This window comes from Lagopus muta, chromosome 18, assembly GCF_023343835.1.
Source record: "Lagopus muta isolate bLagMut1 chromosome 18, bLagMut1 primary, whole genome shotgun sequence".
NCBI classification, from domain to species: domain Eukaryota; kingdom Metazoa; phylum Chordata; class Aves; order Galliformes; family Phasianidae; genus Lagopus; species Lagopus muta.
Window position 1 is genome coordinate 5,243,847 of NC_064450.1, and position 23,638 is coordinate 5,267,484.

A 23,638-nucleotide genomic window follows, 5' to 3' on the forward strand; every position below is an offset into this window, starting at 1 on the left:
GCTGCCCCAATAACCCCCGGCTGCCGTCGAGAGGGGTCGATTGCTCTCCTCCCCCCAGCTGGACGCAGGTCTCCGTGAGCTGTGATGGGGACCAGGAGCCGCCCCCTCCTCGGCCCGCTGCCCACCGCGGTCCTGCAGCTCCCCAAAGGGCGGCACGAGGGCTCGACCCCAGCCCACAGCAGCAGGAGCCGTCCTGCCCCGCGGTCCCTGCTTCCCAAAACCTCAGGACTGGGACGTTGCACGGCCCAGACCCCCGCAACAAAGCCCAGGAAGACGTGAATTGAGCGCAGTTCGGTGTTTATTGGCTGCAGATCCTCAGCAGTTTACAAAGCCGTGGCAAAAAAAAAAAAAAAAGAAAAAAAAAGGAAAAAAAATAAAGAATACAAAATCCTGCCGCACCGCGCCCTCCAGAGAGACCTCTGCACAGAACCCCAACATACAAAATAATCTAAAAGGAGAAAACTATACAGGAATATTTACACCTCTGATAAATAGACTAATACTGATGCAGGTGCCTCTCCGGACCTGTGCGTGTGGCTGGGGAATGGGACGGCCGTGGTGCTCGTGGGGCCACATCCTGATTGCAGCCATCCTTGGTGCAGTCCTGCCTGGGAACGGGGGCTCACGATGGCCGTCCCAACCTGGCACCAAGGGGCTCATGGCTGCAGGATGTGGCAAGGCAGCACCAGCCCGGTGCCATCGGACTGCAGCCTCACCCAGCTCTGGCACCTCATGGCTGGGGAGGGCACCCCAAGCCCGCTACAACGAGGGCCAGGAGTGCTGCCACTGCCCCAGGGCTGCCCCATGCCTCCAGCACCCCACAGCCACCAGCCTTCTTCTCCAGGATGGGACACCTCAAGTGCTTCAGGACATGAGTGCTGGGACCCAGAAGCATGTCCCCAACATGGGGTCCCTGGATTCCCCTTGATCTGGCTCTTATTCTGCCCATTGGCTGCAGCTCAATGCTGCCCAGGGCTGGAAGCTGCTCAGGGGGAGCTCAGCGGGGGAATGCTGGACAAGCATTGGGCTGCCAAGGTGGGAAGGGAGAGCGATGTGCACAGGTGGCACTTCCCATCCCACAGCCAACCCCAGGACTGTGTGCAGGGGAATCCCAGCTGCAGCCTGGAGCTGTCTGGAAGTGAGGTGGCAATGGCACCGAGACGCCCTTGCTCTTTCCCTCCCCCCACGGTAAAGAAACTGCAAAGCTGAAGCTGGGTCCTGGCCCCAGGGCCATGCTGAGCCCCAGCCCCACAGCCCTGGGGATGGGAGGTATGGTGCTGCCTGGGGCACGGCGGCCTCACCGGGCTGCTAATGCCTCTTGGTGGAGGACACCTTCTTCTTCCTGGCAGCCAGCATCTCGTAGAATGGGTCCCGGCTGATGGCTGCCCTGGTGGGGGAGCATGGCGAGTGTCAGCCTGCAGCTGTCCTGCGGGGGACGGCCCCCCTTTGCACCCCATGCGAAGCCCTTTTCCCCCACCACTCCCCACGCTGAGAGCAGGGGATGGCCCCCAGAGCACTCACTTGATGCACTTGATCCACTCCTCCTTCTCCTCAGGCGTGGGGGCTGAGATGCGGTACACGGTGTGGTTGCCCTCCACCACCCGCCCGTCTGCCTCCGTCTTGCACGCCTTGATTACCTGGTCCTTGTTGTCTGGGATGTAGAGCTCAAAGCAGTTCTGCAGGGAGGAAGTCCTTCAGACACAGCCCCCACCCCGAGGGCAGTGGGGCACCCCGGGCTGGGGGGACGGTGCAGAGCAGTGGGGCACCCAGCACATCCAGCTCAGCAGGATGAGGACATGCTGTAACATCACCCCACAGCTGTGCCCTGCCACCACAGCAGGGCCCTCTGGCTCTCCCTGTCCCACCCTCCCCAGGTGCCCCTCCAGCCTCACAGGATCCTGCCTGGCACTCACGGGCTTCTTGGAGTCCTCCACCTCACGGATGCTCAGGTTCTCCAGGGGGATGATGCCACGTGGCTCTTTATCCTGATGGGGCCAAGCAAAGGTTTTCATTAAAGACACCTCCAACTCCTTCCCAGTGCCCCATAGGAAGGGTTGAGCACTTCCAGCACTCCATCCAATACTCCCTGTGCAGAGGCTGCCGGCACTGCCCAGCCCTAGTCTGCATCCCAACCCCTAGGGCCATGGTGCAGGGCACAACACCCCCTGGAGGTCCCCACCCCGCTCTGCCCCAACCCCTGCTCAGGTCACTGACCGTCGTGTATTCAAAGTAGTAAAGGCAGTTGTCTGTCAGGATGAACCAGCGCCGCTTCCACGTCTTCACCCTTCCTCCTGGGAGCAGAGAGAGGAGGTTGGGGCAGCCCTGGTGCCGCCGCACAGCACGGCACGGCAGCGCTGCAGCCCACGCGGACGCACACAGACAAGCAGAGGCAGGCAGCCCAGAGCGCCGGGCGCAGAGCAGCAGGCAGCACACAGCACGCCGGCAGAGCATGAGCGGAAAGCAGACGGATGAGGATGGAGACAGAGGGTGGTGGGAGGGCAGGGATGGGAGCGCTGCTGTGCCCGTTTGCACCAATAAAATGCTGATGTGCGGGCAGAGGGTGCTGCAGCTCAGAGGGGCTGCGGGCCGCAGCCAGCCCTGCAGCACAGCCCACTGCCAAAGCAAGGCAGAGCTCAGCGCTGCAGCATGCAAACTTTGGCCAGAGAGTTCTACACCCACCACTGCGAAGGCAGAGCGCTCCCCCCCAGGCTCACAGAGTGCTGCAGTGCTGGGCCTGGCTCTGCCCTCACACCCCCAGCACGCTCCAGGCACTAGCTGCTCTGCTCAGCGCTGTGCTATGGGTGCCAGCCATGCTGCCCAGGGTGGGCACAAAGAAGCAATGTGTGCGCAAAGGGAATGTGCTCATTTCTTCTCCCTCTGTTCGGCTCTGCAGGAAGATTCCAGCCTCACATCCCCCCATGCCACCCTCCTGCCCACCCATGAACCCAACCACAGACAGTGCCCGCTCCTGAGAAAGCCTCCACACCCCATTCCCTGCCCCAAAGCCAGGCCAGGGCTGGCATTTCCCAGTAAAGCCCCCCCTCCCCTGCTCACCTGGAGCCAAGCCCACCCAACGGCCCGAGGCTCGATGCCCTCCAGCCCCCACCTCAAGAAACTCCAGCTCTTCCCAAGCCCTCCTCGCAGGCTACAGCCTCACCAGGTGACAACATGCCAGAGCTCTGGAGGAGGAACCGTGTGGCACCGAGAACCAGCACAGCCCTGGGGCTGGCCAGAGTGAGGGGCCAGCGCTGCCCAGCTGGGCTCTGTGCTCCCACAGGCTGAGCCAGGGCAGCGCCTGTGCCCAGCACCAGGACAGCCACGAGCTCCAGCATGGCACAGAACTCTGCACATAAACTCCCACCTGCTCCCTGCACCCAGCCAGCTTCAGGCATGCAGGCTGGGCCCTTCCCGGATGCCCTGAAACACCACAATCCCAGCCCCATCCCTCACGGTACTGGAGGCAACGACCAGTTGTGGATGGGTCTGAGGGCACACCAGCACCTCGGTGAACAGTGGTCACTGCCCCATTTGTCCTCAAGATGGGACTCAAGGCAGCAGAGGGAACCGGGAGGCCTCGGGGAGCGTTCGGCATCGGAGGGACCAGCAGCCACGTCCCTGCCCTGGTGGCTGCGGGTGCGGGGCTGTCCCTGCAGGCAAGGTCCCCCCGGGCAGTGCGGTGGTTAGCAGCAGCAGCAATGAGACTAATCGCCAGCAATTAAAAACGAAAAGGAAACAAAGCCCCAGAGGCACGAGCAGAGCAGGGGGATAGGGGTACGTACCTCCTGGAGTTGGGGGGCAAGGAAAGGAAGAGCCAAAATCATGGAAACATACAAATGAGGGAAAAAAGAAAATTAAAAAAAAAAAAAAAAAAAGGAAAAATAAAAATAAAAAAGAGGAAAACCCCGAAGAACCCCCCTCGCCCCGCACAGAGCCATGTGTGTCAGCGGGACAGGGCTGCAGATGGGGAGCTTTGAGGGGACGGGCCAGCGGCACCACCACGGGGATAACAGGATAACATGCCCTGGCTCTGTGGCTGTGCCCCCCCCCCTCCCCTCTTGCCCACGGCCCCAAGGGGGCTCAATGGTGCTGGGGCTCATGGGCTCTGCTACACTGTTGGTGTCCCTGGCTCTGAGCAGCCCCAACCCTCGTGCTATGGGACCCTTCCACCAGCAGAGCGCTGGGATCGATGGGGACACAAGTAGCAGGGGCCAAGGGTTCTTCATGGCCCCTCATGCCCCCATCCCACAGCTGGGGAGCAGTTGGCGCTTTGTTCAGAGCCCAGGCAGGGCTCCGTGCCGCTCATTGCACAGAAAGGGATAAGGTCCTGATCCCATCTCACGGGGGTGGCAACAGAGCAAAAACTGCCCCCAGTGAGAGGACAGAGCCCCAACTTCAGCAAGAGCCCAGGGAAAGGCCCTGCAGCCCCTGCTCCTGCCAGCACCCCCCCTCCTCACTCAACCCGGGCAGAGGTCCCCAGGAGGTGCCGAGATGAGAAGCTGCAGGAGCCAGGGTGTGGGGCAGGCTCGTGTCTGCGCGCTGGGCTGTGCAGCGGGGATGCCATGCACGCTGCCTGCATGTGGAGCCGGGATGCAGAGGTGATAATGCTGTGGGAAGGTGAGGCAGGGACCGCTCTGAGGCATGGAGGGGACACGCAGCCCGGGGGCAGCTCGCCGTTCGCTCCCTGGGGCTCCAATGGGACCCTGCTGTGCCCCAGTGCTGTGCAGAGCCCCCCAGCTCTGTGCTCTGACACCAGAGCCGGCACCAGCTCAGCACAGCAGCCTCGAGGCAGAATCCCTCTGGGAGCCCACGTGGCTGCAGCAAAGGGTCCCTCCAGCAGCAGCTCTGCTCCTGCTGCTCAGTGCGAGGCCGATGGAGGGACAGAGGTAAGGACACCGTCCCTGCGGGCTGTGCTCATGGCTGCAGCCCATCATCCCTTGGTAGGGCTGTGCTCCACAGAGCCAGGTGCAGGCAGTCTGTGGGCATCGTACTCGTGGTTCAGCCCAGTTCCTGAGGCAGAGCTCACTCTGCACCCATCTGGTTGCCAGCACTCACCCAGCTTCAGCAGCCAGCCCTCCCGGTCGGGGTTGAAGAAGGTGTGGGTGAGGTCATTGCCATCATCCTCTGGGATTTTGAAGGGTTCATTCTTGATGCTCTCATAGAGATTCTGGTACAACCACACACGGTGTCACCTCTGTGAGCCTGCTGTGCCCCAGCCCTGAACCCTTGCATCCCATCCCTTACCCGCAGCAGCTCCTCAGGCAGGTCCCCCCCATCGTTGATGCCACGGTTCATGGCAATAAAGCGCTCTGCTGTGGGTTTGTCCTTGACGTTGGGGTTGTGCAGGCTGGTATTCAGCATGATGATAGCGAAGGAGAGCACATAGCAGGTGTCTGTGGGGACAGAGGGGACGGTCAGGTGCAAGGCAGGGCATGGAGCTGGGCATAGGCCCGGAGTGTGCTCACCTGTGGACTGGAAGACGCCGGGGTTGCACTGGCAGTACCGCTGTGCAAAGGCCTCCATCATCCGATCGATCTTCTGTGCCTCTCCTGGCAGCCGAAAGCTCCACAGGAACTGCCTGAGGACAGCAGGCACAGCACTGTTTTGGAGCTCTGTGCACCCTCCCACCCTCAGGGCCCTGCAGGGCACACAGCTCACAGCCCAGCCCCGCTCGGTCCCCGGCTCACCGCAGTGCCTGGACGAGGTTGAGGTCCGTGAACTCGTGCAGCTCCACGAAGGCATGCAGGACTTGGATGTTGAACTCATCCCTGCAGGAACAAAGCCAGAGCACGAGGTGTGTGTGATCAGCTGGGTCCTGTGACTGCCATGCGGCCCCCTGCCCCGCTCTGCTCTCTGCTCCTCTCAGGGTAGGGAACTTGTGGCTGTGACCATCCTACAGCCTGGTTTGCACACAGCAGCCCCTCCAGGAGCCCAGCCACAGACCTTGACACTCAGCAAGGGGCCAGAGCCTGATGTCCTGCTGGGGGCCCTGGAGCCAGCCCAGCAGCACCCTGCAAGGGCTGCACCATCTCCTCCTGCACAGGACCGAGCTGCTCCAGGCCTTGCATACCTCTCGCCCAGGTAGTCCCCAATGGCTGTCTTGTTGAGGCCCTCTCCCTTGTAGAGGAACTGAGCGATATCCTCGCACGTGTTCTTCAGCAAGTCGTTCTCAATCAGGAACTGGATGCCCTGGAGCACAGCAAGAGGCATTGCTTTGGGTCGTGCTTCCAACCCCATTCCATTCCCTGCTCCTGGCTCTGCTCGGCTCAGCACCCAGACCATGGTGTGCAGCACACCCTGCTGAGCCTGGTGCCAGTCCCCAGTACCTTCTTGGGATCCATGTTGAACTTCTTCCTGCCCATTGCCACCTGCTTGTTTCTCTGCATGTTTTTCCTGCAGGAAATAAAACAGCTTTGAGCATCAAAGAGAGTCATAGAAAGGTTTGAGTAGGAAAGGTCATGACAAATCACCCAATTCCAATCCAGGCTGGAGTTGTCCCCCACCAGACCAGGCTGCCCAGGACCCCATGCAACCTGGCCTCGGGTACCTGCAGGGATGGGGCACCCACAACCTGTGCTAGAGAACTGCCCAGAGAAGTTCAGGAGCCCTGGTTTCCTCCTCCCAGCCTCTTGCCCTGTGTAGATGTGACCAGAAGCAGAGCTCCTCAACCCATGACAGTCTCCCCAGCACCAAACTGGGCACAACCTGCACAAACTGGGGAAAATGCAGCACCTGGCACTCAGCTCCCCTCCTGCTCCACTCTGATGCTGCCAGGCCCTGAGTATGGAGCTGCCCTGGGTTTGCACCGTGCAGACCACACCAGCAGCCTCCTTTTGCCTGAGAAGGGGCAGCCTGGCATTGCAGCGGGGCTGTGGGGACAATGTGAGGGCAATTGGAAATGACACAGCGAGTCAGCTCCCACCAGGACCCCCTAATCCCATGCTGGCACTGCTTGCACCAGCCCAGAATAACAAAGTCTGTCAGTCTCTGTGGCCAGACAGGGGATGAGCCTTGGAAAAACAGACTTCTGGAGGAACAATTCAGTCTGGGATCCTGCAACTGCACTGAGGAATTACAAGTGTCTGGGAAAGCCACACGCAGCAGCACCTATGGGACAGGCCAGCAGCACAGCACGGCTCACCTCTCCTCTGTGGAGCCCAGGTTCTCGATCTCATTCGTCACTTCTGCGATCTCATCTTTCAGCCGCTGAGTGGAGAGAGCACACAGTGAGCCAGGGCCTGCCTTCCTCCCACCCCCAGCTGCCCAGGAGAATGCAGGGCACCCCACAGACTGAGGTGGGGATTGTGCCAGCCCTAGAGCTACTCCTCCCAGAGGCCCCAGACCCCCATGTCTCCCCCTGAGTTCTGTCCTGGGGCTGAAGCAGCTCCTGGGGCACTGGACAGAGGGGAACCGATTGCACCCCGCTGCTAATCCCCCCACAGCACTGCCACACTCTGTGCATGCAGGAAGGAAGAGATTCAGAGGTTAACAAAATTACCCCTAATCCCTTTAGATCATACCCAGCATATGGCAGTAATTAGCCTGTGCTGCCTTAATCAGGGACATGACGGATGAGCGACCCAGATGAGCACTGACCTCACAGCCACTCGCCAGGACAAAGCCCTGGCCCAGAAGCACAGTCTCTGTCTGTGCCAGGAGGGTGGCACAGGAGATGTCAATGCCTGGGCCACAGGATAGAGTACAATCTGGAGCTCTTCCCTGCAGGGCTATCCCTGCCACGGATGGGGCAGCAAATCACGGGGTCCTGCAGCAGCTGCTGACCCCCTGGGCCCAGTTCTCCCTGCCCTGCATTCCCAGCAGCTCCAATTTTCTGCCCCAGAAATTCCACAAGAATCTTTGCAAGCAGCAAGGAGCAAGAGCTGGCAAGGAAAGGGGACAGGAGCACAGTGCCAGACCACAGCTCCTGCATGGGCACTGCGGCTGTGGGGCAGCCCCATCCAAAGCAGCCTCTTCTGCTAGAAGTGAGGTGAGGGTCCCAGGACGGGGTTGGGCTCAAGCAAGAGGCCTCATCTGGGTCAGCCATGGATGGGGATGCAGGTGTTCATGCAGCAGCCCTGAGTGCCATACCTGAATGTCAGCCAGCAGCTCCTGCTTGCGGCGGCGGATGTTTTCCAGCTCCTGGCACTCCTCCGGGGTCAGGTCACTGGGCACTGTGAGGGACAAGGACAGCACAGGGGATCACCCTCACGCCAGGATCCTGCCAGCAGCTGGCATGTGGTACTACTGAAGGATCTGGTGAGCCCCAGCCCTGCATGGCCAAGAGCTGCCAGCGGCACGCAAGGAATGCGATGGACACTGTGCTCCCCAGCTGGGCAGCGGCTGTGGGGGGAGCCTGGCCCCACAGATTCCTGCTGATTTAGTCTGAGGCAGTAAGCTTTGGCCCAGCCTCTGGTGCCAATGCAGCCTCTAACCCCTGTGCCCACTGCAGCCATGGCACCACACGGCTGGGAGGATGCCCTGCTCCTCGAGTGGCACTGCTGGCAGCTCCCACTCAGCCCCGTGCTCCTTCCTCCATTCCACCCTGGCTGATCCCAGCCCTGCAGCCCCCACAGGGACCCAGAGCCACCTGAGCGATGCTAAGCCACGATGGGTGAGCCCCAGAGAAAGCTGGCTCCGGGCCGTCCTTGGTGCCTCCTCCGTGCTGAATGCACCCACCTGAATGGAGGTGAGAGCCAGTGCACCCCAACACGCATCACTGCACGGGGTGACACCTGGCTGCCTTGTTTTACCCACAGCAGCCGGGGTTGAGCCACACGCTCCATCGCCCTTCCCTCACACTGCAGCTCAGGGGTGACATTCCTGCTGCTCCCCAGCGCATGACCTCCCGCTCTGCACTTACATGGCACTCGCTGCTCCTGTTCCCAAGGTCACCCTGGCAGCCCCCGCCTCCCCCTGCCCTACCATCGCCTTTCAGCTCACATCCCACAACAAGGGCATGACCAAAACTCCAAGATTGGTGCCTGCAGAGCAGAGCTCTTGCCACAAAGCACCTCACGTCATTCTTCCCCCACCTATCCCCAGGTGCCACCGCAGTCCCCAGGTCCCTACTGCCCCCTCCATTCCACCCTGTGCTGTCCCAGGCCCAGCTCAGCCCAGCACTCCTTGGGGGCCCAACAGCCAGGACCCTCCATCCCCTCTCTCACACCCCAGCACCGTTTGCTCTCTCCAGCGCCGTCCCCAGTGCTGTTCCCCCCTCCTCGCCAAGGCTTGCAGTGCCTCTGGGGTGGTGGCTGTGCTCACATGAACCGAATGTCCCAGCTCAGCACTTTCCTCACTCCGCTCGCGTTCCCTGATGAGGTTCCTCCTTTAGAGAAATCCCCTCTGCAAAGGTCAGCAGCAGCTCCAGCTTGCGACACAATCCCTCTGGACTCGACGGAATACTTCCCAATATTTCCAGCCTCAGATATCCGAGTTACAGCACCAGGTTCTGGACTATCTATGCCCAGAATGCTGGAGGCACTGCTCCGTGGGCTGCTCAAACCCTCCCCAGCACTGGAATGGAGTCGGTTCCAGTGGAGCACGGCCTCTCTGGTCCGGCTGTGTCCAGCACCCTGCAGGATGTGGCTTGCTGGGAGTTGCAGTGTGGGGCCGTGTGGGAGGTGAAATTCAGTGCCAGACCGCAGTCCCCCCAGGCCTGCAGAGGGTGGGTGGACGGGTGGGAGGCTGCAGCAGCGATAGAGCAGTGCAGGCACGCAGTAGGTGCAGAGAGCCCTGGGGGAACGCTGCCTCTGCCCACCTCTGGGCAGTGTGGGCAGGGGGCTCAGAGAGACTCGTAGCAGCCACAAAATCCTTCCTCCCCCCCATCCCCCCCCAGCCTGCCTGCTGCTGTGCTGGGAGAGCACTCGTGACACGGCCCAGCCGTGTCAGCAGCAGCAGGAGGAAGAGAAACCCCAGACGCAGAGCTTTTTTCAGCAAAGGACGCAGGCGTTAACCCTTCCATGGCGCCGAGTGGAGCTGCAGCAGCCTCTGAGCCTCAGCCCTGCACAGGGCTGTAAGCAGGGGCTGGAGCAGAGCACCAAGTCCAGCAACCATACCAGGCTGTCATCCCAGGCTGCCATGCTGAGAGCAAGGATTTCCAGCACAAACCAGAAAGCACCAATACCGTGTGCCATCCCCCCAACCTCTGCAGAGCAATGCAGGGGAGCAGCTGCCTCACCCCCAGGGCAGCGAGGAGCATGGCAAGGCTCCGTCCTGGCTGCAAGGAACAGGAGCACATACCTCGCTCACACCATGCGTTGAATGGACACAAAGCCCCTCTGCATGGCACCCAGCCCCACCTGCCTCTTTCCCACCCGCTGCCCCATGCAGGCCGCTGGCTGCTCACCGCCGCCCTGCACCCCGAGGACCATCCTGCCGGGCTGTTTCCCGCTGCCCACGTCCACACAGCGCTGCAGAGGTGCTGCCCTTTGGGGTGCCGACAGCTGCCCCCTCCCAGCGCTTCCCGGGTGAGTCAGGGCAGCGCCGGGCCAATGAGCTCCGTGCTGTGCCAGGCGTCATCGCAGCCTGGCCGGGAGTTGGCACCAGCAACGCCCGGTTCCTGTGCAGCCAGAGCCCCGCGCCCCCTCCTCGGCCTCCAGGGTCGCTGCCGCCCACCCGGCCCGGCCCTTCCTTCCTCGGGGGCTGCCAGGATGCATGCGGCTCAGCACGTCCCGAGCTCAAGGCGGTGACACCGGGGACCCCTCTCCCACCCCAGCCGGGGTCCCTACCCTGCCTTGAAGATCAGGCGCTGCCCAGCCATACCCCCCAGCTGTGGGTTCAGGGCTGTAAGGGCCGCCACCTGCTCTCATCTCCCGCAACGGTGCCGTGCCTGCAGCAGCAGAGCCCTCGGCAAGGCCCTGTCCCGCTGCAGCTGCCTGGAGAGACCACAAGAGCTCTGCCACATTGACTCAGCTAAATGCTGCTCCACGGCGTGCGATGGAAAAACGGCATCCAGAGCGCTGGCTGCAGGGATCTCCCAGGGAAGAAAGGCCTAAAAAAAGGCTCACGCTGGCCTTTCAGCCGAACACTGTGCTGTGGGGCCACAGCCCTCCTGCTGCACAGGTGCTGCACAAGCAAAGCTGAAGACCGCAGGGACACCCCAGCCCAAGGCATGGGCTGCTGACCTCAGGGCATTGCTTGTGGGCTCCACTGTGGGGCTCCTGCTGCACCCCACTGCTGAGGGGGGGACTGAGAGGCCCCAAGAAACTTCCTGCCCCCGCCCCAGTGCACCACATCCTGTTTTCACTATGCTGTGTGCACATCCTGGGTTGCGTCAGCCCTGTTCTTCCCCACAGACAGTTGAGGTGCGTCAGGAGCACGGCTCAGGGACGGGTGGCTCCAAGATAGAATCCCCCAGCCCTGCCTCACAGATGAGAGGTGGCTGGGATTCTCAGCCCCTTGGAGCAGCCTTGCCTTGACACCTCATCTTCTGCACCCCTACCCCCAGTAGGGAACCTACCCCGCTAGTTTCAGGCTCCTGCACCCCCTGAGCACAGAGCCCAGCTCAGTCACAGGGCTGGAGCACCTTGGGGGTACATAATGGAGCCACATCCACCCTCACAGAGCTACACCTTCCTGCAGCCCCACGTGGGTGCCAGGAGTGCATCCCACATGCTCCTCACTTATATTCCATTCCCAGGTCCCAGCTTAGGAGCAGGAGCCTCCAGACAGACGGCAGCAGCTCACAGGCACTGGCAGCCCACAGTGGCAGCTGTGACACAGCAGGCGCTGGGCTGCCCCAGCCAGGTTTTGCCTGGAGAATGTAGGCTGGAGCTCTGCTCACAGCCACGCATGCTTGCTCCTGCTCCAACTGGAGTAGCAGTGAGGGCATCACCCACGGCAGCGCTGGGGCAGGGGGGTGAGGGGCTGCTGGACACGTCTCAGTGTGCTACATGTACCCACTGTGCTCCCACAGGCTCCCCAGCACCCCGTTCCAGCAATATGGTGCAATACCAGCCGCACCCGGAGCCCAGGGCTTGCGGGGGCCCGAGCCTGGCAGCGCACAGAGGAAGGAGGCAGCAAGACGACTGAGACTCTCTGTGCTGCTGTCAGCACGAGCCATATGGAGCCAGAGCTACGGGCACCTCATCTGCTGGGGGGACAGGGATGCTGCAGCGAGCAGAGGGCACGAAGCACCTACCTGCCGTGGTGGCCACGGAGGGGCAGAGGAAGGCCTGAAAGCTGGAGGCGCAGAGCTCGCTGACCGTCCCCATGCTGCGCAGCACCGGCTCCCCTGGGGCAGGCAGAGGGCAGGCGGGCACCACACAGCAGCAGCAGCTCCCTGCAGCCGGGGCTGCCCCGGGTGTCCCCGCTCCTCCTGGAGCAGGATAAGGCGGCTCTGGCAGCGGGAGGCTCCAGCAGCAGGAGCCCACGCGCCCGGCCCCAGCCAATCCCGCTCCGTGCCGGCACAGCAGCTGCTGGTGTTCCTGGGCACCGGCCGGCAGCTCAAAGCCACTTGGAGGACGCAGAGTTGGGAAGTTCCCAACAGCACCCCTGGCCTCAGGCTGCCTGCCCCCCGCCAGCCCCAGCACCCAGGCGGCTGATGGTGGGGTATTTTTAGAGCGGTTTTATCCCTCCGTATTAGAGCTTTAAGCATCAAGAGCCGCTGGTTGCGTAGCAACCTTCCCTGCATAAAAGGAAGGTGCATAAAGAGACACAACGGGCTGGAGCAGGCGTGGGGAGAGGGGTGCTGCCACAGCCCCCACTTGTGGGGCACAGGGGAACGCTGCTCCCCAGTACGGCCCCGATGGACTTGGGCACCTGGGAGCGCAGAGCGGGCAGCCTGGAGCTGGAACACCACGGCTGTGCTGGAGACGATTCCCCAGGCCCTGGCAGTTCCCACAGCAGGAGCTGGGGCTCTGACTGAGCTATCGGCCCCTGGCAGGGCTGGGGGCAGTGTTTGGCCCCACCGCACCCGGCCCCCAATCTGCCAGCCCCACAGGCGCCGAGCGAGCCCAAACCGGACAGACAGCTCCTTCCCTCCCTGCAAGCAGGAGTGATTCCCCAGCGTGGGGCAAGTCCGTGAGTAACAAACTCCAGAGCCTGTCGGGGCATGAGGCCACGTCCTGCAGACGGCACCTGGGACAGCTGGGACTGCTGCTGGGAGCCTCAGCTCTGCTCACCTGTACAGGGCAGCACTGAGATGAGCTGAGATGGGAGAACTCCAAAGTGGGCAGGCAGTGCTCAGATGGGGAAGGGCTACGGGAATGGACACAGGACCTTGAGGGTTGCAGTGTTGGGCACAGGCAGGAGTTACCCAGGTATTGGGAGCAGCTGTGGACGGGTGGGAAAGAGATGGGAGCAGTTGCTCCCAGGGCTGCCAGGTGCTCATCACCTCCACGACTGAGTTGCACTGCTTCCCCTTCCCCAGGAAGCAAAGCAGCTGCTGCCTCCTCCTATGCAGAGGTAAAAGCTGTGAGGAGCTGCAGGGACACAGGGCTGGGCCAGAGGAAGCCTGTGCAGGGAGGGCAGCCATGGGCATTTGAAACGAGCTGCACCAACTGTGGCTCAGGCCCTGGCCTCTGTCTGCCCAAGAGCAGCCCTGGGAGTGGTGCAAGACTGCTCTGCTTCCACCCTGCAGCCCCAGCTCTGGGCAGTGGGCGCAGTACTGTGCACCCAGAGCCGTGGCTGGGCTGAAACAACAGCTCAGGGATGCGTGGCCCTGCCTGGGCCTCCATACAATTTCTGTGTGTCAGCAGTGCTGCTCATCACACTCTGCTCTGTCTACCTTGGCTAAAGGCCTTTCTCACAACACTGCGTGCTCCGAAGCCCCAATATCTCCACCCCACACTCCCTGAGCCCAGGCTGACGCCAGTCCCACGCTGCCTGTTCTCCCAGCAACCTGAAGCTCACCTCAGAGCTACACACAGAGCTTCAGCCCCGTGTCCCCACAGCCCCCAGTGCCTGCTGCAGGGCTGAGCCTCCAAAGCGCCCCACTGAGCCCATCCTAAGGCACCTGCTGGGACCTGCTGCCCAGACAGCAGGGCTGGCAATGGGCTGCTCGTCCCCAGCCCACCCCGGCGCTGCCCCAGCTGCGGGCCCCCGGCACAAGCCGCTTTGCAGAGCTCGCATCAACCCCGCTTTGAGAAATCCCTTAATCCTCCAGGGCAGCGCCAGCAGTAATCCCTCGGTGCTGCAGGATTACCCCAGGGCCGGGCCCAGCCCGGGACACAGCGCTGGGACAACGGCGGCGCTCCGACGGTCCGATTCCGAACAGCACCGCGGGGACAGCCGGCCCGTGTCCGCCGCTCCGCTCCCGGCCGGGGCTGACTGGATGGCAGCGGCCCGGTCCGGGTGGGCACACAGCTGTGCCGCCAGCTGCTCGGCCGCCGGGATTTGCTCCCTGCCGACACACACACACACACAGGAGGGGGGGGACCGCCACCTGCACGACCTCTGCACAGCCCCTTCGTCGAGGCGGCGAAACAACGCGGTCAGAAGCGCTTCCCGACGCCGAGAACGACCCGAGCCGAGCCCGGGAAAAATGCCGAAGCCTCTCCCGAACGGCAGCGCCCGGTTCCGGAGTTGCCCGGGAAGGTTCGGAAGGGCGGCATCAGACCCCGCACGTCGGCCGTGCCCCAGTTCCGCCCGCACCGGACGCGGAGCCGCACCGAACGCCCCGCCCGGGCAGGGCCGCCTTATCACCGTTCGCAGCCCGCACCACCGCCCCGCGGCCCGGCGCCGCCCGCCGCGACCCGACCGCGGCCGCCCCGCAGCCCCCGGCCCGCCCCGCCCGGCGCTCCCGCGGCCCCTCCCACCGCTCCCCCGGTGCCGGTCCTCCGCCCCGGTGCCCCCCCGTGTCCCCCCCGCACTGACCGTAGCCGCCCTCCTCGTCCATGCCGCCTCCGTCGCTTCGGCCCCGCCCGCGTGACGGCGGCTCCGAGGCCGCAGAGGGCGATGACACGTGACGTGGATGGAGGCGTGGCCAACGCAGGCCCCTCCCATTCCCCCCCTCCCTAGGCCCCGCCCGCTGACACTCGGTTCTCAGACGCGCGTGGTTTTATTGCCCGCCCGGACCCAAGGGCTGCACTGCGCCTCGCACAGCGGGGATGGGGCTGGGGGGGGAGGGGGCACCAGCCCCACGGTGCCCAGTTCTGACAGATCAGGGTCAGTGCCCCCCTCCCCAGGAAGGGAGGAGGGGGACACGCAGCCTGGAGGCACAACAGGGGCTGGAGGCACAGCGCAGGGTGGCCCTCCAGCCCCAGCCAGGACAGAGGTGATGGAGTTGCAACGGTGGGGGGCAGCCCCCCAGGCTGGCTGATACAGCAGCACTGGAAGGCAAGGGACCACAGCCCTGCCTGGGCTCTGCTGGTCCTAGGGAGCTCCAGCAGTGATCTGGGACAGAGAGCAGCCCACACCTCCGGGGGGGGCAGAAGCAGCAGCACAGGGCCCGGCAGCATTTTGGCCCCTGCAGGGCAGAGCAGAGTGAAGCAGCCACATCCCTGCTCCTAGGGGAACCCAGGGAACGTGAGTGCATTTCCACAAGGCTGCATCCTTGGCAGGGATCCTTCAGCCCCCCACCTCAGGCACCTTAGCGAGGGTGCAGCAGCAGCTCTGAGGAAGCACGGCTCCTTCTCCAGCCCCAGTGCTGCAGGGTGCAGATTCCACCTGAGAGGCAAGGTGTAGTGTTAGCACCCCAAAGGGCCAGCTGCCCCCGCTGCCCCCAGGCTCACTCACCTTACAGCCGGTAGCTCAAGCTGGCCACCTTGGCAGGATGCGTCACCGACCAGAAGTTGCGCTTGCTCTGCAGCTGCTGGAAAGGATTGAAGTGTCTCCTCCGCTCACGCTTCAGCTTTTTAACCTTTTTCACCTACGCAGAGAGAGGAGGAATGCACCCAGGTCGAGGCACAGCCCACCACCCTGCACTCCTCAGGATGCAGCTCAGCACCCACCTTCCCTCGGTCGAACTCCTCATCCCACTCATCAATGACAGTCTCGCTCCGGGCCCACGCTGCATCCCGCATGGCATCGCGGCTGACAGCTGACACCTCACCCTCCCAGGTCAGGACTGTGAAATGCCAATACCAGCATTGCACAAGGAGCCCCTGCAGGGCTGGGGCAGGAACGCGTGGCTGCACACCCCCCCAGTCGGTACACAGGGCCGTACCTTGCTTGCCATAAGCCTTGTCCAAGGAATTTCTGAGCAGCTCCTCCACTACGCTGCGCTCTGGGCTGCGGGGCTGTGTGCCAGCCCCAGTGCTCGAGGCAGCCGCGCTGTGTTTGCATCCATCTCTGGCCAGGCTGTCCCACGTGCACGCTGCTGCTGTGGGGAAAGCAGGTGAGGAGAGGCCAGAAGGATGTCCCACATCACCCCCATCTCCAACACAGATTTCACCCCAAGGGACTGTTGGGATTAAGAAGGTCTGATGTTTGAGCAGAGAGAGCCAGGGAGGAATCCTTCCCAAGAGAAGATCAAGCCATAAACATGGAGAGGAAGGGCCCTTACCTGGCACAGCAGGCAGCATGGCACCGTACCTGGGGCACTGATGGCAGCTGGCTGCTCTGAGGTCACGTTGCCTAGACTTTCCCTCTGCTTGCACTTCCGGTGCTCACTCTCTCCCTCGCTGGGCTCAGGACTCTGCTGCTGCTTTGTCCACAAGGGCTCTGTGTCAGCCCTCCCAGAGCTAGGGAAGCCAGCAGACATTAGAACTGGGCAATAGGCTCAGTGGGTTGGTCCCCCCCAGCATCCCTGGAGCCTCACCTGCCCAAGGGTTGTGCCCCAGAGGAGCATTCCTCGGTCTCCTGTAGCCTTCTCTTCCTCTTCTTCTTTTTGAGTGGGGAGATGGGCTCCATGCTGGGAGAACCACTGGGGCCCCGCTCCTCCCTGCCTGTGCCAGTCGCCTCCTTCCCTGGGATAGAGCCCTCTGGAGCAATGTTCCTCCTCTTCCTCGGGGGGCTGCAGCCTTCATTACAGCCATTCACAGCCATAACATGCGAGCTGCCTCCCGCTTTGGATTGCTGCTGCTTTCGCTGCTTCTTTTTGGTGGACATGGGGCCGGGTCCATGCTCCCCGCTGAGGGTGGGATGGTGCTGAGAGGGGTGGGCCCCATTGGTCAGGGGGGAGGCTGGGAGCCAGGGGGCTGCGCTGGGAGCGAAGCTGAAGGCTGGTGTGTCAGGGCTGGGCTGGGGGAGGGCGGAGGGCAGCCTGCAGGACAGGAACAGAGGCTGAAACAAGCCAAAAGCCAGACCAACAGCAGGAACCTCCCTTCCCCTCCCCATCCGGGATGCAGGAGCTCAGCCCTCACCTGGCTCCATCCCAGACACAAGCCAAAAAAGCACAACCAGGCCCTGCTCCAAGAGCTGCACGCACTGCCCATGGGTGCTGCTATAGCACAGGCACAGCAGAGACCTGGACCAAGAGCCAGACCTGCACAGAGCCTCCTGCTGCCAGGAGACGCTAATGAACAGCCAGTGCCAACAGTCAGAGCAATGGCTGCAGAACCTGGGCTGAGTTCTGCAGTGTCTCAGCAATACCAGACTGCCTGGCAAGTATCAGCTCCAGGGCTGCTGCTGTGCAGGAGGCTGGGGATCCCTGTCCTGCTTACCTGGGCCTGCTGCAAGGCCAGGGCTGGGCAGTGGCCGTGGCGAAGGCGAGGCCAGCAGGCTGCACACGGCCGTCACTTCCGCTCGCCCTCCGTGGGATGCTGCCCTGCAGTTATCGACATAAATAAAAACTTGGTGGTCTAACAGAAAGGGTTCCGTGAGCCAAGAGGAGGAAAATAAAAAGGGGAGCCCAGAGAAAGGGGAGGGGGAAACAGACACAGAGGGGGAAAGGGAAGTGGGGGGGTAGAAGAAGAATCAGAAGTGTTCTCAGTTAGAAGCACAAAGGAAAAAAAAGGAAGGAAGGAAATTTAAAGCATGGAAAGCACAGCGCACAGCCACTGGCAGGAGCAGCCCGCAGCTCTCCAGCTGCAGCAACAGCACCACCAGTTCCCCCCAACGCACCCACCATGGGGATGCAAAACCCACCCTAAGTAGCCGGGCCTGGCCCCACACAGCTCACCCAGCCCGGGGGTTCTCCCAGCCCGGCTCTGTGAGCACCACCCCTGCCCCTCCCCGGATTGCACCCGCTGACACGGAGCAGCACATGAGCTCACCTTCTTGGCAGACAGTGCCAGCTTCTTGGCTGGGGGTGGCGATGTGGTGCTGCCCAGCTCCAGCGCAGCGGATTTCAGCTTCATCAGCCTGGAGCCCTCGGGGAGATCCGTGCCACAGTCTGTGTCCTGAGAGGGGTCGAGGCCGCCTGCCCCGCTCTTGGCCTTTGGGGCCGCTTTGGCTGCATCCCCCGCTGCGGTGTGCGCAGGGCTGGGGGCTGCGCTGCTGCAGGAGCTGCGCTGTGGGGTGCCAGGGCTGGGCAAGGCGGGGGTCTGCATGCTGTCCCTGGGGCTCTGCTGGGGTGGATCTGCAGTGCTGGAGCCACATGGGCCCGGAGATGCTTTTGGTGCCGGAGGCTGCTGTAGGGACGGCGTTTTCTTGGGCCTTCGGGCTGTGTCATCACTCGGTGTCACCTGGGTGGCTCTGAGGGGCAGTTTGGGTGATGGGGACCCGGTGGGTGGCTTTGGTGGTGCAGAGCCATTGGACAGCTTTGGCCCTGCACCCAGCGAGCTGCGGGCCACCGGCACCCCAATCTCCTCTGGCCCTGACAGCTTTCTGCCCGGCAGCACCTCGGGGCTCTAGGCAAGGAGAAATAATGAGGGTCAGCAAAGGGAGGCCCTGGGGACGGAACCACGCTGCCTGCACTCCCCAGGCTGCTGTGGGGACCATAGGCACAGCCAGACCCCTCCCACAGAGCGCTGCCCACTGCCCCCACAACCCCCCTCAGCCTCACCCGGCCCAGAAGCGGTGATGGCAGGGGCCCGTTGGTTGTGGTTCTCTTGGTCTGATCAGAAACAACAGGTGAGTGGCTGGGGGTGGCTTTGGCAATGGGCCCCTCCGAGCCCTTCCTGGGGCCAGGGATCCTGGGGGAAGCAGAGTGCATGTCAGCCAGGAGGGCTGCAGAACGTGAACCCTGTGGCATTCGTGCCCTTGTGCCCAAGCACACAGACTGATGCTGCCAGCCTCAAAACGCACAGGAGCTGCTGAAGGGCAGGGGGCACAGGATACCTCACCTCAGGTAAAACAGCACGTAGGCCTGCTGATTGAGGACCACCTTGATGTTGCTGCAGTGCACGAGGGAGTCATTCATCTGGTACCACTGCCCGTTGCTGGCCTAGGAGCAGAGCTTGGGGTCAGGCCCTGCCCAGAGCAGCACCAGCACCCCCTGCAACACGGCATCGTGCTCCAAACTCCTTGACATGCACCCGCTGAGCAGCCTTCCCACACACCACAGGACCCCACAGGTGCCCCCAGGGCTCACCTTCACATAGCAGTAGTAGTGTCCTGCATGGCAGCTGTACCCCGAGTGCACCAGCACTGCATAGAGCCCATACATGACTGGATCTCCATTGTTCTGAGACATGTAGGGGCGGATGTTCAGGAACTCAGGGTATCCCACGTCCTGTGCACAGAGGATGTCTCAGGGGTTTTTCCTCACTACAGCAAGAGCAGCTCCAACCATCCTATGATCCCTCTCCATAGAGAGCACCCAGCTCTCCCCTGGCTGAGGCTGCAGTGAGGAAGGTGCTGGGAGGAAGCAAATCCCGTAGCACAGCCCTTGGCCCTGCAGCACGGCTCAGGGAACACTATTGAGCTGTAGCAGACCTTGTGCTGCAACAGGACCCTGTGAGCTAGGGCACAGCCTCAGCCCTGCACCACCCAACTCTCACCTTTGTGATTTTGCCTCCACTGAAGTTAGCAAAACGCTTCAGTGAGAGCGTGAGGACATTGGAGGCTCGATGGATGGTGAAGCGTTTGCTGGCTGGCACCTTCTTTTTGCACCTGCACAGAAGATCTCCAGTTATCCAAGCTGCCCCACACCCAGGTGATTGCCCTCAGCTCAGACACACCTCATGGAATCGATCACACTGACAGCAGGCATCAGCATATGGCCACATCTGCTGCTGCCAGGCAGCTGGAGTGGGGCTGGCTCCATCATGGCCACATGTCCCACAGCTCAGCTGGGGCTGCCTCTGTACCGCACTTATCACAGATGGTCTAATCATATCACAGAATCACAAGGTTGGAAACGACCTGCAAGATCATCCAGTCCAACCACCCTCCCATTCCTATCAGTGCCACAAGCACTAAACCATCTCTCGTAGCTCCTCATCCAGGCACCTCTTGAACACTACCAGGGACAGAGACTCCACCACCTCCCTGGGCAGCCATTCCAGTGCCTGACCACCCTCTGAGAGAAAAAGTTTCTCCTAATATCCAACCTAAACCTCCTCTGGTACAACTTCTGGCCGTTTCCTCGGGTCCTACTATTTGCCTGGGAGAAGAGGCCAGACCCTTTTGCGCCACAGCCTCCCTTCAGGAAGTTGTAGAGTGCAATGAGGTCTCCCCTGAGCCTCCTCTTCTCCAGACTGAACAAACTTGTTTTCCACTACCCCACACCATGGGACCCCACTCACCTGGCACACATGTAGGCATTCTCCCCACTCAGCACATCTGATTTCACAAACAGCTCCAGCGCCCGCACGATGTTTGCGGCTTGCTGCAAGGACAGGGCAGAGCTCAGGGCACGCGTGACCTGTCCACACTGTACCACAGCACAGTGCCCACTGACATACCCTGATCTCCAAGGACACATCCAGGTAGGGGTCATAGGTGTCCGAGACGCTCTTACACACTGAGCACTTCACTGCAAAAGAAGGAGCAGTGAGTGCACCCTGCCACGTCTGCACCTGCCCCTCAGCAGCCGCAGCACTGCCCCTCTCAGGGTCTGGGCTCTGGGATGCCAACACCAGCATTTCTGCTGGGCGCCTGCAGCTTGGCAGGGAGGAAGGCTGCTGGCATAGCAATTGTTGCTTAACAGCTGCAAGCACTGGTTCCTTCACTGAGTGACAAAGAGCCAAGGACCTGCAGCCAACAGCTTTCTGTGTTGCCATAAGGGGAGCCAAGACCCACAGGCATGGCGGGAGTGGGAATGTGCAGCTTTGGGTGATTTACACATGTTTGGCCACCCTCCCAAAAGACTTTTAGCACAGGGCTTCTTGGGGTAACAGCAGCCCACAATCCTGAGGTCACAGCCCAGCAGCAGCACTCACCACGGGACCGCAGGTAGCCACCAAAGATCTGATGAACCAGCGTGGTGGCCTGGGTCTGGCGATCCAGCCTGGAAGAGAAGCGCCACATGTCACACTGCTTCTCTGCATCACGATGCAAGAGCCACCCCTGAGGGACACTGCTGTGTCCCCCACACCACAGCCCTGCTCGGCAGACAATGGGGAGGACAGGGAAGATGCAGCGATTCTGCTGCTCTGTGGCTGCTGGTGTCTGAGCTCAGTGGGGCACCATGCTGTGTGCACCCAATGCCCTTCAAGCACGGCTGCTCCCAGCTGCAGCTCAGAGCCTTGCACTGAAGGTGGAGGCACTGCTGGTGCCCTGGGTCCCAGCACCACGGCAGCACTGTGGTCACATACCAGGCCACAACCCAGGGCTGTATCATGGAGCAGGGATGGCCTCAGTGCCCCCGAACTCAGAGCTGTGTGTACCTGGTGCAGCCGCTCAGGCAGGCCTTCTGCATGGCATCGATGGTGTAACGCAGGAACTCGTGCGCATCCTCCTGGCTGCCAAAGCGGAAGTGCCGGGCAATCTCTGCAGGGAAAAGAGGGATCAAATCCTGTGTACAGCGCCTCTATCTCCCCCCAGAGCCAAACTGTGGGGCAGCCCTATGTGGTCCTGTGGTAGCTCAGCCTCCATGAATCAGCTCTGAGCCATTCGCTGCCAGGACCCGTCCCAGCCTCATGAGTCACAGCGGGGGAGCAGAGCGTGGAAGGACCCATCCTTACTCTTGAGGTCTCGGATGAAGGACAGCGGCTTGATGGCGTTGCCGCTGTTGGCAAAAGCCTGGATCATGTGGTTCTGCATAACGCACATCATGCAGAAGCCTCCCTGGTGACCTGCAGAAGGAGAGAAGAAAGGACGCTGGGGACAAACGCAGTAGAAATGGAGATGGTGCGTGGGAAGGGGAATCCCTGCTCCCACGCAGCACAGCCCTCCCTGTGAGCTCCACGCTATAGCACAGAGCAGCCCAGGGGACAAGGACAAGCATGTGACACACCAGCTGGCAGTGCCTAGGTCACAGATAACACTGCAGATGAGAACACCCATCTGTAAGGGTGGCACACAGGGCACTGACACCTCCCAGACAAGCCAGCAGGTCTGTCTATAGCGCAGGGCTGTCTGAGCCCTATGAATGGGGCAGCACTCTCCTGGCCACAGGCTGTGAGCCATGCCACCAGGAGCCACCTCAGGCAGCCGGGTTCTGCCCCACACACGGCAGCCATTCACTGGGGGCCCAACCCAGCCCAGGGCAGCCTCCCCATACCCACCCAGCCCTACAGCACTGTCCCCCACCCCACTCACAGGCGCGGCTGTGCTCCTTGGACAGCAGGTAGCAGGCGAGCGGCGGCGTGTAGGTGAGGCACTGCAGCGTGGCGTTGAGGAAGCAGGTATTGCCCAGGTTGTGCAGCCCGGCGCCCACCCGCTGCACGCGCTCCCACTTCAAGGAGAGCCGCTCGGCGGGGAACAGCACCTTCTGCGGCGCGGGGACGCCATCCCCGGGACCGTGATCGCCGCCTGAAGGATGGGGGGTGGTGAGCGGCGGGTGGACGGCTTCACAGGGACCTCCATCCCCCACAGCCCGGCACGCACCGTGCTTCCTGCTGGGCCCCTCCGGGGGCGGCGGACGGGGCGCGGCGGGCCCGGCGCTGGCGTTCAACGGTCGGTACTTGCCCCGCAGCAGCTCCAGCTGCCCGGACAGCCCGCGGCTGGCAGGCTCGAACTCGATCCTCTGCAGCAGGACTTTCTTGGCCGAGGCGGCCAGAAGCCGGCCCAGATCCCCGTCTTCACTCGGCTCCCTGCGGCCCGGCTTCAGCGCCTCCCGCAGCTTCTCCACGATCGGCATCGCGGGGCCGGGCTGGGGGCGGGGGGTGAGCGGAGAGCGCCGCGAGGAGCGGCCCGATCCAGCCCCCCAGGCCCGGTCCCCCCCAGCGCAGGCCCACTTCCCCACTTCCCGCCGCCCACCCCGCTCGCTGCCACCCGCGACCTTGAGCCCCTCCGCCACCCGCCACGTGCTGCCCCGCCCGGTACCGGCGCTCCGCAGCGACCCGACGCAGAAGAGAGGTTCGGCACGGAGATCAAGGGCTCCGAATTCCTCCCGCCCCCCTCAGCCTTCCGCCGCACTTCCGGCCCCGGTTCCGGCCCCGGTCCCGTCCCCCCGGCCCGGCCTGGCCCGGCGCGGCCGCACGCACCATCCGGGTCCCCGCCGCGCGCACGTGTCACCGCCTTCAATGGGCGGCACCCGCGCGGCGCTGCCGCCACGGACCACTTCCGCACCACCCCCTTTTGGAAGGCGGGACCAACGCTAGCCACGCCCCCAACCGGCTGGCCCCGCCTCCCGGTGGGCGTGGCTGCAGAGAGGAGGCGGAGCCGCGGGGTCCGTCAGTGCCTTTATTGTCCGCAGCTCCCCGCAAACATCGCGGGATCAAGCACCCCCCCCCTCTGCCCCCCCCCCCCCCGGCCCCATCCCGAGCTTTAA

The 23,638-nt window shown here is 62.7% G+C and overlaps 2 protein-coding genes across 10 annotated transcripts; both read right to left on the reverse strand.

Moving 5' to 3' along the window:
• Window positions 1–323: 323 nt before the first annotated feature.
• Window positions 324–14,916, reverse strand: CYTH1 (cytohesin 1). Of its 7 annotated transcripts, none has more exons than XM_048965294.1 (14): window positions 14,812–14,916; window positions 8,086–8,168; window positions 7,139–7,203; window positions 6,324–6,390; window positions 6,068–6,186; window positions 5,685–5,765; window positions 5,463–5,575; window positions 5,242–5,390; window positions 5,053–5,164; window positions 3,780–3,782; window positions 2,215–2,291; window positions 1,914–1,985; window positions 1,522–1,676; window positions 324–1,387 (listed from the first exon to the last, which is right to left on the reverse strand). In XM_048965294.1, exons 1-14 carry the CDS (start codon window positions 14,831–14,833, stop codon window positions 1,309–1,311), a joined length of 1,197 nt encoding a protein of 398 aa, XP_048821251.1. In that variant the 5' UTR covers window positions 14,834–14,916; the 3' UTR covers window positions 324–1,308. The 7 variants fall into 7 exon arrangements, with proteins under 7 accessions (XP_048821251.1, XP_048821248.1, XP_048821252.1 ...); XM_048965291.1 differs by lacking the exon at window positions 14,812–14,916 and adding an exon at window positions 12,137–14,626 and having other exon boundaries at window positions 325–1,387; XM_048965295.1 differs by lacking the exon at window positions 3,780–3,782 and having other exon boundaries at window positions 325–1,387.
• Window positions 14,917–14,998: 82 nt separating this feature from the next.
• Window positions 14,999–23,434, reverse strand: USP36 (ubiquitin specific peptidase 36). Of its 3 annotated transcripts, none has more exons than XM_048965276.1 (20): window positions 23,352–23,434; window positions 22,753–23,017; window positions 22,465–22,677; window positions 21,888–21,998; window positions 21,591–21,693; window positions 21,144–21,211; window positions 20,667–20,737; window positions 20,508–20,590; window positions 19,761–19,872; window positions 19,352–19,492; window positions 19,104–19,204; window positions 18,824–18,953; window positions 18,093–18,668; window positions 17,541–17,644; window positions 16,697–17,140; window positions 16,471–16,619; window positions 16,103–16,255; window positions 15,888–16,003; window positions 15,673–15,805; window positions 14,999–15,603 (listed from the first exon to the last, which is right to left on the reverse strand). In XM_048965276.1, exons 1-19 carry the CDS (start codon window positions 23,352–23,354, stop codon window positions 15,674–15,676), a joined length of 3,075 nt encoding a protein of 1,024 aa, XP_048821233.1. In that variant the 5' UTR covers window positions 23,355–23,434; the 3' UTR covers window positions 14,999–15,603; window position 15,673. The 3 variants fall into 3 exon arrangements, with proteins under 3 accessions (XP_048821233.1, XP_048821232.1, XP_048821234.1); XM_048965275.1 differs by having other exon boundaries at window positions 16,103–16,258; XM_048965277.1 differs by lacking the exon at window positions 23,352–23,434 and adding an exon at window positions 23,191–23,342 and having other exon boundaries at window positions 16,103–16,258.
• Window positions 23,435–23,638: the final 204 nt, after the last annotated feature.